Below are 15,477 nucleotides of genomic sequence, written 5' to 3' on the forward strand. Positions count from 1 at the left end.
GAAACAATGATGTATGCAACAATATCAGCAGCTTTGATTTCAGTATCAAGAAAGATTACTTGATGGGAAAACAGAATCCACTGAAAATTGGGAAAAATATCTAACGTCCAGCATAAGCAGGAAAGCAGAAAATAGGGCCATTCAGAAACATTATGAAAAACATTTTAAAGTGCCTGTACTGTGTGTGGCTCTGGCCAGCCAGACTCCGGTTTCAGGCAGCGCATGCTGCCACCATGTACTCTGCCCCTTTTTTCTGGCACAGATTATTTTGACACCGGGATCCCCCAGTGTCAAAAAAACCCACTGCACTGCAAATTAGTACTGCAGCAAATATCTGCATGTGCAATGCATGCAGTTTGTGGAGCTGCAGATAGGTCTGCAGTGCTGCAAACTGCATATGCGCACTCATCTGGACATGCCCAAGGAGGAGTCACTTTTGATCTGTTTCTTCACACCATACTGCTCTGGTCATAACTTGACCCTGCATACTGGTTGACTCCATATTTTCAGGTTCAATTTTAAATGAAACACCTTTTCCCCTGAATATTAGTCAATAACCACAGATAAAGTCTTTGAACTGCTATTGCCCTTGCAAATCCTCACAGAAGAATAAAGTAACTAAGGAAAGGACTCTAAGGGTTAAATTAACAAAAAAAAAACTAAAATAAAGAAGACAGTTTTACCCAAGGTTCACCTTATTGTCTGTCTTTAGCCTAAAATTCCACGTCAAAAACATTTGCAAATTTATTCTGAATTCAGCAGATCTTTCTAGCCAAGAAAGAGCATTGCAAAAAGTCAGTCTGTTTTGTTTAGACATTTTCAGAACTTAACTTTTCAGTTTCCATTTTGAAATACATCTTTGTTTTGAAATTTACCTAAATTTACCTAAATTCAAGTTAATTTAATTTTAGGTAGAACAAAATCTTTAATTTAACCTGAATTTTTTTTTAAGGAGAGAAGGATTGTTTTGGCAGGAAAAGCAAAACATTTTCAGTTTGGGTGTGAACCGAAAGCAAAAAATTCCCTTCCTATTTTGGTTTGGGCAAGTCTACAGAAGACACTTTACTGCACAGCAGACTAATCTACTACACAGTAAAGCATCACAGTCTACACGTGGACAGCATTTACTGCACAGTTAATTTGTCTACTGTGTGGCTGGCTACTACTTGTAGATGCAGATAGTAGGTTAATCGTGCAGTAGCTACTGTGCAGTTGCACATGTGTAGACAACTGACCAGGAGCAAATTGCTCAGAGCAGCTTGCCCAGGCAGCAGGGGGTAGAGGAACTGTCCCCTCCCCTGGGCAGCTGCCTCCCAGCCCTGATCAGTAGATTGGGGGCGGGTCTGGGAAACTGTCCCTTCCCTCAGCAGCTGTTTCCCAGTCCTGCGCCCTGATTGGCTTAGTACTTTACACAATCCTGACAACCATAAAATGGTGCATTGTCTTTCAGAAACATAAAAAGGAGATATACTTACTTTAGTGTTTGCTGTGAACCAATGACATATTCTGAACAGCCACTTCTATAGAGAACTTGAGTACTGGCTTGTACCCAGACCCACTGATCTTCATTTGTTTGTACTTTGACAAGGGCAATACCACTTTCTCCATTATTCTTTGCTATATAAATTAAGAGAAAATATATTCTATTAAAAATATTATATTAGTTTAATCTAAAACAGCCATTTATTATATACTCACAATGTGTGCTTAATATGCTGAAATCATCCAATGGTATAAAAACGTGCAAGTACAAATTGTCATGGACAATGGTACTAATTAGTTAAATTTACAGGCAAGAATACAAAATGGAAAAACACTCAGATGCTCAATTTGTAAGACCTTAAACTGCAATCAGAAAAATATATCAGCACTGTCATTTCAGCACTGCACAGATTCTACCTATCAGTAACAATGACAGACTAAAGGGGCGTGTCTACATGTGCGCTTTAACGTACATTAGCTTATTTTAATGTACATCAAAGCATCACCAAAAAAATGGCTCTATTTAGTCAATGCACATTAAAATAGGCTAATGGGCAGAGAAGCTAGAAGGAAGCACATTATTATTTGGAGAAGTCTTAAAGAATATGTGACTTCAAGGTGGAATGCTTCTTCAACAAATAGAGTAGTAGAGTTATCTCCAAGGAAGATGGAGAAGAAATCACTCTTGGAATTAAACCACTAGCATAATTCTACAAAGGAGGTAGTAAAATCTATATTTTAAGCCAAACAGTCGCCAATTTATAAGGGACAGCTGCAGTATATATTAGATTCTCACAGTATTGTCAAATCCCAGTATTAAAAAAATAAAAAATCAGGCCACAAAAAAATCCTGAGATTTTAAAATACTATATTTTCTAGAGCATAATACATCTTTTACATGAAAAGGAAATTAAGATTACGGTGTGCCTTAATTAATTAAGGTGTGCCTTAGCTAATACATTTATGCATGAAAAAATCATTGAAATCTTTATTATATAAGCTGACTGGTATTCAATCAAATGTGTATTATGTATGTATGTTTTTTCCATAATTTTATCTTTGTTGCGGAGAGTGGTGGAAGGTGTCTTTAGCACATACTGCAATAATTTCTGAGAGGGTTTGAACCTGCATCTCTGACTTCCCAGTATAGTGCTCTAACCCCTGCCCTTTGCATTTAATATGATCTTTGGAAAAAGTGGATGGAGAGCCACGTAAGGGAAGGCTTCTGCTTCACTGGGAGACAGGGACTCAGGTGATAAACCAAGGCACAGAGGCATATGCTCCCCAAAATTTCTGTGCTGACAATGGGGTGTGGGTCTGCAGCCTGGCCACAGCCAGGACCTGGCAGCAGTGGGGGTGGCGACGGCACGACTTCTGTGCTGACGGCATGGCACAGGGCTGCAGGATGGCTAGAAAAGCATGGCCAGTGCCCAGCAGCACTGGGGGCGGTGGTGGCAGCATAGAGTTGTGCCCCTCCACTTAAGCATCGGCTGTGTCAGGGCCTTTTCCCTGACATGTCAGAAGCTACACACTCTTTGGTTTGCTTTCCTCTCCTTGGCCCCACATACCTCCCTCCTGTGGCCCCTAAGGAGCCAGCTTCTGAAGAAGAGTGCCTGTATAATGGCTGACCTGTGCCATGGTGGGCAGAGGGCTGTGCTAGCAGGACAGAATGCACAGATTCAACCCCCTCTGAGAGAGCGGGGTTTAGAACCCAGGTCTTCTAGTTTCCTGGGTGGGAAACCTAGCCATTTAGACTGGGGGATGGGGGGAAGCAGAAGAAGAGGACCGTCCTACCCTTTGACCAAGTGGCTGACTCCTATTACTCAGTGTTTTTTTATCAACTACATTTTTGGGTATTTAAAGGCCCCTGTGTGTCCCCTGTGTGCTCTTGGGGGAGCAGGCTCCTGTGGCAGCGGATCCCCCCAGCGGGGTAGTGTAGGGGCAGAACTGCCGGCAGGCACTTCCGGGTAGACTGGGGGCCTGATTGGCCGTTGGAGCGGGGCGGGTAATTCAAACCGCGGGCTTTAAAGCCGCGGAGTGACGTAGTTCCCAGCACTCGGGAACCAGCAGCGGGAAGGAGAGGAGGCAGCACACGTGTGTCCCGCACGCACGTGTGCCCTTTTACCAACCAACTGACTGGAGGCGGCGGCGGCAGCAGCAACCGAGGAATCGGCAGCGGGGGCAGCAGCAGCTGATCCCCCGAAGGTAAGTGGGGAGGAGGGACCCGGCACAGCTGAGCCGGATCCGGAGGGGAAGCCCCCCGGGTCCCATATAGCTGAGCCGGTAGGGAGCCGCGCTCCCGAGCCGCGCGGCGCGAACAGAGCGCACAAACAGGCGCGCTCTGTAAGAGCACGCCGGCGTTTGTGCAGGCGTTCGTGCCGGAGGGCGGGCCAGGAGTGGGACTCCTGTAGGGGTAGGGCGTAGACACCGCACAGGTCTACAAACAGCAGCTTGCAGAATGGTGTCTACGAGGAGTACTGCTAGGGCCTCTGCCCAGGGGGACAAGGCTACCCGGGGCAGGTCTGAGGCCTCCACCCACACCGAGCCCATGGGGGAGCTGGTGTCCCCCTACCTCCTGGCCTGTGGGGGATCCCCAGCAGGGCCGGGGGGGGCAGAGATTGGGGGCCCCCCACACCTGTCCGGCAGGTGCCCATCTTAGGGCTCTGGAGGCGCAGGTGAGGGAGCTCCGGGAGGAGGTTAGCAGGCTGAGGGGGATCAGGGAGGCGGAGGATGAAATTGATAGTTATTTCCTTTCCCTGCAGGACCAGGCACCAAAGGAAGAAGCACCCCGGGGAATACCCTCCACAGCAGAGTGGCAGACGGTCACAGCCAGAACCGGAGCAGCTCGCAGCGAACCGGTACCAGCTTCTCCAGTCCGACTGGTGAACAGGTACGAGGCCCTGGCGACCCTGCAGGAGATGGAAGGGGAGGAGGAAACCCTTGGGCAAGAAGAAACACCACGTTCTTCACACTCCGAACAGATCAAGAGATCCACGAGGACCCAGAGGAGGAGGCGACGAGTACTCGTCATAGGCGACTCCATCCTGAGAGGTACGGAAGGACCCATCTGTCGCCAGGACCCCTCGGCACGAGAGGTATGCTGCCTCCCTGGAGCAAAGATTCGGGATGTGACGGAGGTAATCCAGGCCAGGATCAAGCCCACCGATTATTACCCCATGGTCCTAGTCCATGTGGGTACTAATGATGTGGCCAGGAGAACCCCCGATCACCTGATGACGGACTACTGTGCTCTGGGTGGCGTGCTGAAGGAGTTCGGTGCCCAGGTGGTTTTCTCTTCCATCCTACCAGTGACCGGACGAGGAAGACGGCAGGAGAACTGCATCAGAGAGACCAACTGGCGGCTTCGGCAGTGGTGTCTCGAGGCAGGCTTCGGCTTCCTGGACAATGACCCGCACATCACGACGAGGGACATGCTCAGCTGGGATGGGCTTCACCTGTCCCCCAAAGGTAAGCGTATGTTTTCTACTAGGTTGGCGGATCTCCTCCGGCAGGCTTTAAACTAGGCTCGTCGGGGGGAGGGGAGTACGAGGGCAGGGGAAGCTGTGGACCACCAAACCATGTGGCACCCACAAGGACAGCCCAGCCTGAAGAAGGAGAACATTGGGAACCTGAAAGCCATGGGGAGGCCAGCACTACAGAACAGGTAAGAAACAATGGGCCCCTTGGGACTCGGAGCGGGGGGGGCAGCAAAGTCACCAGTCGCAGGGCTCAAGTGCCTATATACTAATGCTAAGAGCATGGGGAATAAGCAGGATGAATTAGCGCTCCTGCTTGCACTAAACACCTATGACTTAGTGGGGCTAACAGAGACCTGGTGGGATTCATCCCATGACTGGGCGGTACATATTGAGGGCTATAGATTGTATAGAAAGGACAGGTCGGGGAAGAAAGGGGGGGGGGGGGTTGCACTTTATGTCAGTGAGCAATATACATCAACCCTCATCAAGACAGAATCCGAGGTTGAGGAAGTAGAAGGATTGTGGGTTAGGCTACATGGGGGGCAAGGAGAAAGGGATTTGGTGGTAGGGGTCTGCTACAGACCCCCACACCAAGGGGAAGAAATAGATGCGGAGCTCCTGAGGCAACTCTCGGAGACCATAAAAGCTAAAGAGGCGGTAGTCATGGGGGACCTAAACTACCCGGACATCTGCTGGGAGACGCAGACAGCAAGGTCCCATCGCTCACGCAGGTTCCTAACCTGTATACAGGACCTCCACCTGACACAGGAGGTGCATGGTCCCACTAGGGGGAATGCCATACTGGATCTGGTATTGGCAACGGGAGATGACATGATAGGGGACCTCCAGATTGGTAGCCATTTGGGAGACAGTGATCACCTTATAATAGAGTTCGACATAAGACGTCGAGTGGGTAAGGTAACTAGTAGGGTGAAAGTGCTAGACTTTAGGAAAGCTGATCTCAATGCACTCAGGCGATTAGTCAAGGAAGCACTGCAGAGTAGGAGTTTTGAAGGGATGGGAGCCCAAGAAGGGTGGCTGTGCCTTAAGGAAACGATCCTTCGGGCACAAAGCAAGACGATCCCCGAGCGAGGCAAAAGAGGGAAAGGGGCCAGGAGGCTTCCATGGCTGACCAGAGAAATCCAGGGCAGCCTAAGGGCCAAAAGGGGAGCACATAAAAAGTGGAAACAGGGTGAGATCACTAAAGATGAATATACCTCCTCTGCTCGTGCTTGTAAGGAGGCAGTTAGGCGGGCGAAAGCTACCATGGAGCTGAGGATGGCAACCCAAGTAAAAGACAACAAGAAATTGTTTTTTAGATATATTGGGAATAAAAGGAAGGCCCAGGGAGGAATAGGACCGCTGCTAAATGGGCAGAAACAATTGGTGACAGACAGGGGGGACAAGGCTGAACTCCTCAACGAGTTCTTTGCCTCAGTGTTCCTAAGTGAGGGGCACAACAAGTCTCTCACTTGGGTTGTAGAGAGGCAGCAGCAAGGCGCCGGACTTCCATACGTAGATCCTGAGGTGGTGCAGAGTCATTTGGAAGAACTGGATGCCTTTAAATCGGCAGGCCCGGATGGGCTCCATCCGAGGGTGCTGAAGGCACTGGCCGACATCATTGCAGAGCCACTGGCGGGAATATTCGAACGCTCGTGGCGCACGGGCCAAGTCCCAGAAGACTGGAAAAGGGCTAACGTGGTCCCCATTTTCAAAAAGGGGAGGAAGGAGGACCCGGGCAACTATAGGCCAGTCAGTCTCACCTCCATCCTTGGTAAAGTCTTTGAAAAAATTATCAAGGCTCACATTTGTGAGAGCCCGGCAGGGCAAATTATGCTGAGGGGAAACCAGCATGGGTTTGTGGCGGGCAGATCGTGCCTGACCAACCTAGTCTCTTTCTATGACCAGGTTACGAAACGCCTGGACACAGGAGGAGGGGTGGATGTCGTATACTTAGACTTCAGGAAGGCCTTCGATACGGTATCCCACCCCATACTGGTGAACAAGCTAAGAGGCTGTGATGTGGATGACTGCACAGTCCGGTGGGTGGCGAATTGGCTAGAGGGTCACACCCAAAGAGTCGTGGTAGATGGGTCGGTCTCAACCTGGAAGGGTGTGGGCAGTGGGGTCCCGCAGGGTTCGGTCCTTGGACCGATACTCTTTAATGTCTTCATCAGCGACTTGGACGAGGGAGTCAAATGTACTCTGTCCAAGTTTGCAGATGACACAAAGCTATGGGGAGAAGTGGACACGCCGGAGGGCAGGGAACAGCTGCAGGCAGACCTGGATAGGTTGCACAAGTGGGCAGAAAACAACAGGATGCAGTTCAACAAGGAGAAATGCAAAGTGCTGCACCTAGGGAGGAAAAATGTCCAGCACACCTACAGCCTAGGGAATGACCTGCTGGGTGGCACAGAGGTGGAAAGGGATCTTGGAGTCCTAGTGGACTCCAAGATGAACATGAGCCGGCAGTGTGATGAAGCCATCAGAAAAGCCAATGGCACTTTATCGTGCATCAGCAGATGCATGACGAATAGGTCCAGGGAGGTGATACTTCCCCTCTATAGGGCGCTGGTCAGACCACAGTTGGAGTACTGCGTGCAATTCTGGGCGCCACACTTCAAGAAGGATGCGGATAACCTGGAGAGGGTACAGAGAAGGGCAACTCGTCTGGTCAAGGGCCTGCAGACCAAGCCCTACGAGGAGAGACTAGAGAAACTGGACCTTTTCAGCCTCCGCAAGAGAAGGTTGAGAGGCGACCTTGTGGCTGCCTATAAGTTCATCACGGGGGCACAGAAGGGAATTGGTGAGGATTTATTCACCAAGGCGCCCCCGGGGGTTACAAGAAACAATGGCCACAAGCTAGCAGAGAGCAGATTTAGACTGGACATTAGGAAGAACTTCTTCACAGTTCGAGTGGCCAAGGTCTGGAACGGGCTCCCAAGGGAGGTGGTGCTCTCCCCTACCCTGGGGGTCTTCAAGAGGAGGTTAGACGAGTATCTAGCTGGGGTCATCTAGACCCAGCACTCTTTCCTGCTTATGCAGGGGGTTGGACTCGATGATCTATTGAGGTCCCTTCCGACCCTAACATCTATGAAGGGGCATGCATATATATGTAGCCAAAGTGCAGCCTACTGCCATATCCAGTTTGTGCATGTAGATGATTATGTATGCACAGAAGCTATGTCGTCATGAATAGTGTTCCTACCTGAGGTGTAAATGGCATTTTTGGCACTCAGATTGGAAGGGAAAGGAATATCACCCTTGGTTCTACAACTGGCAACATATAAATCAAGGGTCTGAGAAGACTGCTGGGTTATTACTACCACTTGAGGAAAAAAGGCAGTTTTACACTGCAGAAACATTTCATAGAGATGTAAGGCTGGAAGGAACCTCAAGAGCTCATCTAGTCCAACCAGGGATTGAATGGTGCAAAGCTGGTGTTATTGGGCATTTACAGACATGCTCCGGGAGGTGGGGGGCGCTTTAATTACTGCAGCTCTGAGAGCCACGCTAATTAAAAGCACCCAGAGTATCATATGCACCAGTGTCCCTGTGCTGACAAATAGTGGTGGGGCGCTCTGAACTAAAACTCATCAACTGAGATTTAGTTTAAAGTGCCCTGCCACCATTTTTCACCACAGGGATGCTGATACACATGATGCTGGAGTCTGCTGGAGAATGGTAATTACCACGCTCCAGCAGACGAATTACAGCGGGTCAGAGCAGCCTCCCTGCTCATATATAGAAGCCCATTAGCATCATGCTAACCGAGCTACTTGTTCTTGCCTAATATATAACACAATAGAAGTTGTTAGGAAATTGGCATTACAGGTGAAAAAGTGGGTAGGGAAAAGGCAAAAAGATTTTCATATAAACTGTAGGTAAGGCAGAATTATGAAATAGCCAACCTTTGGTCTGGTTTTCACCACTTTGTAACACATTAGTGAAAGCTGGACCTTCATGGTAACTGATTCTTCCATTTGACTCTGTTTCACACAGACCTGAACTAGTTTTTGACCTGCAGAGGAAAGATAATATGAATGTCAGTAAAATTAAGGGTAAACTCACAAACTGGAAGATATGACTACTAAACAATTCCTAAGAAGTATAATTTGAATGTATAGCAATTCATGTTAAATATTTGCCTGTGAATTTTCAGATCCGTGTAGGACTAGAATATGATACACATTGGGCACATCTACATGTGCGTTTAAATGTGCAGTAGCCTATTCTACTGTGCTTTAAAGTGGCTTGTAAAAATTGTGCTAATACACTAATGCACAGTAGAATAGGCTATTGCACATTAAATGTCACCTAAAAAGTGTGTGCTTGCTCTACTGCGCATCAGCACAGCCTAATATGCATTTATTTAGTACCTCATAACGGAGGTACTACATTTAATGTGCATTAGGAAAAGCACCTTAATGCATGTGTAGATGCCCCCATTTTGAAGGAAAGAAAGAGAAGCACTTATCCGTTTCTAGGATAATAACATTAAGGATGGATTGAAACACACTAATATTATTTACATTCTGTTCCATTCCATTTATGTTCTTGCATCGTACCTACCACCAGTGTATTAGGTTAGCATTAAAAATAATGGAAAGCAAACTAACTTCAACATGTAATAAGAACATTTTGATTTATAAACAATCCCAGGATTTATTTCTAAATGCATTTTAGGGTGCATATAATGGACTAAATACAGAATACTGGATTCTAAACTGCTATTTTACTAGCGGAGAAGATAGAGTATGGGTAGTGGGTGAGTAAACTGCCCAGCCAGTGTGCTTCAACCTTGAATTGGAAGGACCTCCTGAGCTAAGAATAGCCCAGTCTCCATATCCAGTTAATCTTTAGCGCCTCTACTGTACATGCCAATGAAGTTTGTGCCTTAACAACCTCCTCTCATAGAATCATAGAAAATTAGAGTTGGAAGGGACCTCAGGAGGTCATCTAGCCCAACCCCATGCTGAAGGCAGGACCATCTCCAACCAGATCATCCAAGCCAAAGCAATGTCTAGCTGGGTCTTAAAAACCTCCAAGGATGGAGATTCCACCACCTCTCTGGGTAACCTGTTCTGGTGTTTTACTACCCTCCTAGTAAGAAAATTCTTCCTAATATCTAACCTAAACTTCCCTTGCTGAAACTTGAGACCATTGCTTCTTGTTCTGTCATCTGCCACCAATGAGAATAGTCTCGCTCCATCCTCTTGTGAAGGCCCCTTCAGTTACTTGAAGGCTACTATTAAATCCCCTCTCCGTCCCCTCATCTCTAGACTAAATAAGCCCAGTTCCCTCAGCCTCTCCTCATAAGTCATGTGCCCCAGCCCCCTCACCATTTTTGCTGCCCTCCACTGGACCCTCTCCAAGTGGTCAACGTGCTTTCTGTAGTGGGGGGGCCAAAACTGACCACAGTACTCCAGATGTGGCCTCACCAGTGCTGAATAGAGGGGAATAATCATGTCCCTTAACCTACTGATAACACTCCTACCAATGCAGCCCAGTATGCTGTTAGGAACAAGGGTGTACTGTTGGCTCATAGTCAGCCAAATTGTGTCTACTTTAACCCCCAGGTCATTTTCTGCAGAGCTGCTGCCCAGCCAATCAGCCCCCAGCGTGCATGGGATTTGTCTGTCCTAAGTGCAGAACTTTGCACTTGTCCTTGTTGAACCTCGTGAGATGTCTTTTGGCCCAATCCTCCAATTTGTCTAAGTCACTCTGAATCCTAGCCCTACCCTCCAAAATATCTATGACTCCCCCCAGCTTGGTGTCATCTGCAAACTTGTGGAAGGTGCGCTCTATGCCATCTTCCAGGTCATTGATGAAGACATAGAACAAAACCAGCCCCAGGACCGACCCTTGGGGCACTCCACCTGATAGCAGCTGCCAACTAGACATTGAGCCGTTTGATTACTACCCTCTGAGCCCAATGCTCCAGCCAGTTTTCTATCTACTTTACAATCCATTCATGCAGCCTGTACTTCCTTAGCTTGCTTGCGAAAATGTTGTGGGAGACCATATCAAAAGCCTTGCTAAAATCAAGGACTCCACTGGTCTCCCCACATCCACAGAGCCAGTCACCTCATCATAGAAAGCAATCAGGTTGGTCAAGAATGGCCCTTTCCCTTTCTTTAATATGGATACTATATTTGCCCTTTTCCAATCATCCGGGACCTCTCCTGATCACCATGAGTTTTCAAAGATTATGGCCAGTGGCTCTGGATCTCATTAGTCAACACTCTGAGCACCCTTGGGGGCACCCTGTCCAGCCCTATGGACTTGTATATGTCCAGCTTTTCTAAATAGTCCCTAACCTGTTCTTTCACCACTGCGTTGCCTGGTGTAGTAATAAGCCTGTGAAGACTGAGGTGAAGAAGGCATTGAGTACTTCAGCCTTTTCTGCATCCTCCGATACAAGGTTGCCTCCCCCGTTCAGTAAGGGACCCACACTTTCCCTGATCCTCTTCCTGCTACTGACATACTTATAGACACCCTTCTTGTTACCCTTCACACCCCTTGCTAGCTGCAACTCCAGGTGCGCTTTGGCCGTCCTGACTTCATCCCTGCATGCCCAAGCAATGCTCTTATACTCCTCCCTATTTATATGTCCATATTTCCACTTCTTACAAGTTTCCTTTTTGTGACATAGTTTACTGAAGAGTTCCCTGCTAAGCCAAGCTGGTCTTCTGCTATACCTGCTAGCCTACCTGTGCTTTGGGATGGTTTGTTCCTGCATTCTCAGTAATGCTTCTTTAAAGTATAGCCAGGAAATGATCTGAGATTACTAAGTAATTTCAGATTTGCCACTAAAAAGCTAGTGATTGTTCATGTCTTTTGATCATCTGTGACCTGGGCTGTATTGAGACTGATGAACTGATGAGACTAATAAGAGATTCCACATTACATTATAAAGCTCAGCTCCTTAAGCAATTCCACCTTCTTGTCAAAATAACATGAAACGGTTAACTTACTACTAAACATATCACATACATACACAGTACAAACACACAAAATGCCAAGTCAGTATGTTGGAAGTAAATTGCATACGCTCACACCAGTGCCTTGCTCCAAAAGCAGTCCCTTTGGCAGTATGGAGAATGCCCATAGTGTAAGGTAGGGGTGACTGCAGTCCTGGCCTTAAAACATTAAATATGAGTTTTCATCACTAAAAGATTACAATAATAAGTTAAGGAGGAATGAGAACTGACTGCCTTTGGCCAAGCTCAATCATCCTAATGATGGACCACTGTGACTCAGTAAAAACTAACTGGTCTACACCATGTAGGTGCATTCCAGGAAGCACAAGGTTGAACATGCACCATCTTTACCAGTACACTGACATGTTACAGAGCTGGAACATGATCCAAAAGGCTGCTTCAGACTTGTCTAGTGTCTGTTTTTAAGCATGCAGTGTCCCAAAGTTCTGAGAGCAGGCACTGGGAATGAGTCTGGAACAGCTTCAGGGATGAATCTGTTTATTTGAAGGACATCTGGGGCATGTCAGCAGACTTGGACAGGAGGGGTAGGGTTAGGCCATCCTCCCCCAGGACCCATCACTGACGAGTATAGCATGTCTCTCATTTGCATAGTCAAACACACTCACAGGATTAGTGCCCAAAAGCCACCCCTTCTGTGTTTCCTACCAGAGTTTGCCAGTGGGGCCTGCTCTTTAAATTGTACCTGTGATACAATTTGTTGCAATTCAGAATACCACCAACTGAATGTTCATGCTTCTAGTTTCTACTCTGTTATCTAATCATGCTAACTAGTATTTTGAGATCTCTACAAAATAAATAAATAAAGAAATATCCAAATAAGCCAGCAATTTTGCTAGGAAAGAACGTTTAAGCAGTGATGCATTTAAGAACAGTGGCCAACCTTTTTGACATGCATGCCACAAGTTAAGCCCTGGCCCTTCCCAGAGTGCTGCTCTGATCCCTGCCCACCAGAGTCATACCTGCTAGACTTTTCTTCCTGAGATGCCAGAATAGAGATAAGGGGACTCAGCTAAGGAGACAGTCCAAGCGACCAGGGGAGCAGCAAACAGGTAGAAGCAAACAGGACAGCTTGCAAACAGTTTGCAGGTCAGTTTGCCACCCCTCTCTTTAAAGGGGAGGCTGTAAGATAAGATCCTTTTTTTTATATGTAATTAAAACTAACGGACATAGTTTTATTTTAAGTAGCTACAACTCAACAGCTAAGCCAAGACTTAAACCCCATGTTTAACTAGAGTCCAGAGCAGGGGGAAGTTTGCTAGGGAGTTTGCTTGGAAACTCTTTCATATTCCTTCACTGTAAGCTTGCTGAGACAAAAGAGGTTTGTAGAGAAAAGGGAACCTTTCAGGATCCAGGAACAACGAACAGACCAGTTATAGAGGAGTTTGCTAGGGAAGGTCTGCTGGAAAAGAAAGGCAGCAGGTTAGAAGACCCAGAGAGATGGCTGGAGGACACCACAATCTCAGAGCTACTGCCACTTCCACAACTTCCTTTCCTTCCACCTGTGCAGTGTCTGTCCAGTCTGGACTACAGACTGTTGAGGCGTCCACTTAAGTCCTGGTTTGGTGCTGTGCAGACTGCAGCTTGCAGGTTCCTTCCAGTATCAGCCAGGTGGGGGAGTGCCTGTGATGTGAGGGGCGCCTTCTGGTGGTGTCCCTTAGGGAGTAGGCAAGAGAGCTACAGGAGGAGGTAGCAAGGCTCCGAAGAATCCTCCGCCATGAGGACTTCATCAATTCCACGCTGGAGGAAACCTTTAGGACTGTGGAAGAAGGACTGCCACAGGTAGTGCTAGAGAAGGAAGAGGGCATAGATTTCCAGGAAGGTGGAAGTTTGTGACCTCTGGCAGCAAAAGGGAGTTGTCATCCCCATCTGCAGTGGTTTGCCTGGAGAACAGATAGTGAGCACTAGCAACAGAGGAGGAAGAGTGTATTGAATTGGTGGAAGAGGCAAGGCCAGGAATCCCCAAGGTGGGGAGGACTGAGACCACTACCATGAATAGGAAGCGATGGGTGGTGGTAATTGGAGACCTGCTTCTGTAGGTGATGGACAGATCTATCCACTGGCCTGACTTGTTCTGGGAAGTATGCTGCTTGCCTGAAGGCCAGATCCTAGATATCACGGAAGGATTACCAAGACTCATGAGACCTTCTCACGACTACCCCATGCTACTCATGCATGTGGGCACCAGTGATACTGCCAGGGGTGACTGTGACCAGATCAAGAGTGACTACAGAGCTCTGGGTGCAAGGGTGAAGGGGACAGGGGCACAGGTGGCCTTCTCCTTAATCCTTCTGGTCAAGGGAAAATGCCCTGGCAAAAGCAGATGCATCCTGCAAATCAATTCATGGCTGTGCAGGTGGTGTCACCAGCAGGGATTCAGCTTCTTTGCCACGGGATGTCATTCCAAGAAGGATTGCTAGGAAGAGACAGGATCCACCTGACGAAGAGAGAGAAGTGCATTTTTGCACATAGGCTCACTTACATAATGAGCAGAGCTTTAAACTAGGTTTGCAGGGGGATATAGAGTGAGGCCCTGAGGTAAGTGGGGAACCTGGAGGAAGCAGAAGCAGGAAGGAGCAAAAGGGGAGGCCTCATTCTTCCTGAGAAACTAGGACAATTGGCTAGTCATCTCAGGTGTCTTTACATGAATGCACAGAGCCTGGGAAACAAGCAGGAAGAGCTGGAAGTCCTTGCACAGTCAAGAAACTATGATATTGCAACAACAGAGACTTGGTGGAATAGCTTGCACGACTGGAGCACTGTCATGAATGGGTGAACGGGTACAAACTATTCAGGGAGGACAGGCAGGGGAGAAAAGAGGAGGAATTGTGTTGTATCTAAAAGAGCTGTATGATTGCTCAGAGCTCCAGTATGAAACTGGAGATAGGCCTGTCAAAAATCTCTGGGTTAAGGTTAGGAGGACGAGCAACAAGGGTGATGCTGTGGTGGGTGTTTACTATAGACCACCAGACCAGGAGGATGATGAGGTAGATGAGGCTTTCTTCAGACAACTAGTGGCAGACTCCAGATCACAGGCCCTGGTTCTCATGGAGGGATTTAAATCACCCTGATACCTGCTGGGAGGGCAATACAGCAGTGCACAGGCAATCCAGGAAGTTTTTGGAGAGCGTTGGAAACAAATTCCTGGTGCAAGTGTTGGAGAGAGCAACTAGGGGCCATGCTCTTCTTGATCTTCTGCTCACAAACAGGGAAGAATTGGATGAATGGGCTGTAAGATGGACAGAAAGCTGACTGGATCATTGGCATCAAAAGGCAGGGATCAAGGTCTAATTGGTAACTGGTATTAAATGGAGTGCCCCAGGGGTCAGTCCCGGGGGCCAGTTTTGTTTAATATCTTCATCAACAACCTGGAAGATGGGATGGATTGCACCCTAAGCAAGTTTGTGATTGACACCAAGCTGCGGGGTGTAGAAGATACACCAGAAGGTAGGACTAGGATTCAGAGTGACCTAGACAAATTGGAGGACTGGGCAAAAGAAATCTCATGAGGTTCA

The 15,477-nt window shown here is 47.7% G+C and overlaps 1 protein-coding gene across 2 annotated transcripts in view; it reads right to left on the reverse strand.

Annotated features, from left to right (window-relative positions):
* Positions 1 to 15,477, reverse strand: part of AHRR (aryl hydrocarbon receptor repressor) — a 148,865-nt gene that overhangs the window by 6,719 nt on the left and 126,669 nt on the right. For both annotated transcript variants that reach the window (XM_059724479.1, XM_019491139.2), the window contains 2 exons: positions 8,873 to 8,982; positions 1,476 to 1,617 (listed from right to left, as the gene is read on the reverse strand). In XM_059724479.1, coding sequence (XP_059580462.1) covers positions 1,476 to 1,617; positions 8,873 to 8,982 — 252 coding nt within the window. The remainder of the gene's footprint in view (positions 1 to 1,475; positions 1,618 to 8,872; positions 8,983 to 15,477) is intronic.

The sequence above is a fragment of the Alligator mississippiensis genome, chromosome 3 (genome assembly GCF_030867095.1).
Source record: "Alligator mississippiensis isolate rAllMis1 chromosome 3, rAllMis1, whole genome shotgun sequence".
In the NCBI taxonomy this organism is placed as follows: Eukaryota; Metazoa; Chordata; order Crocodylia; family Alligatoridae; genus Alligator; species Alligator mississippiensis.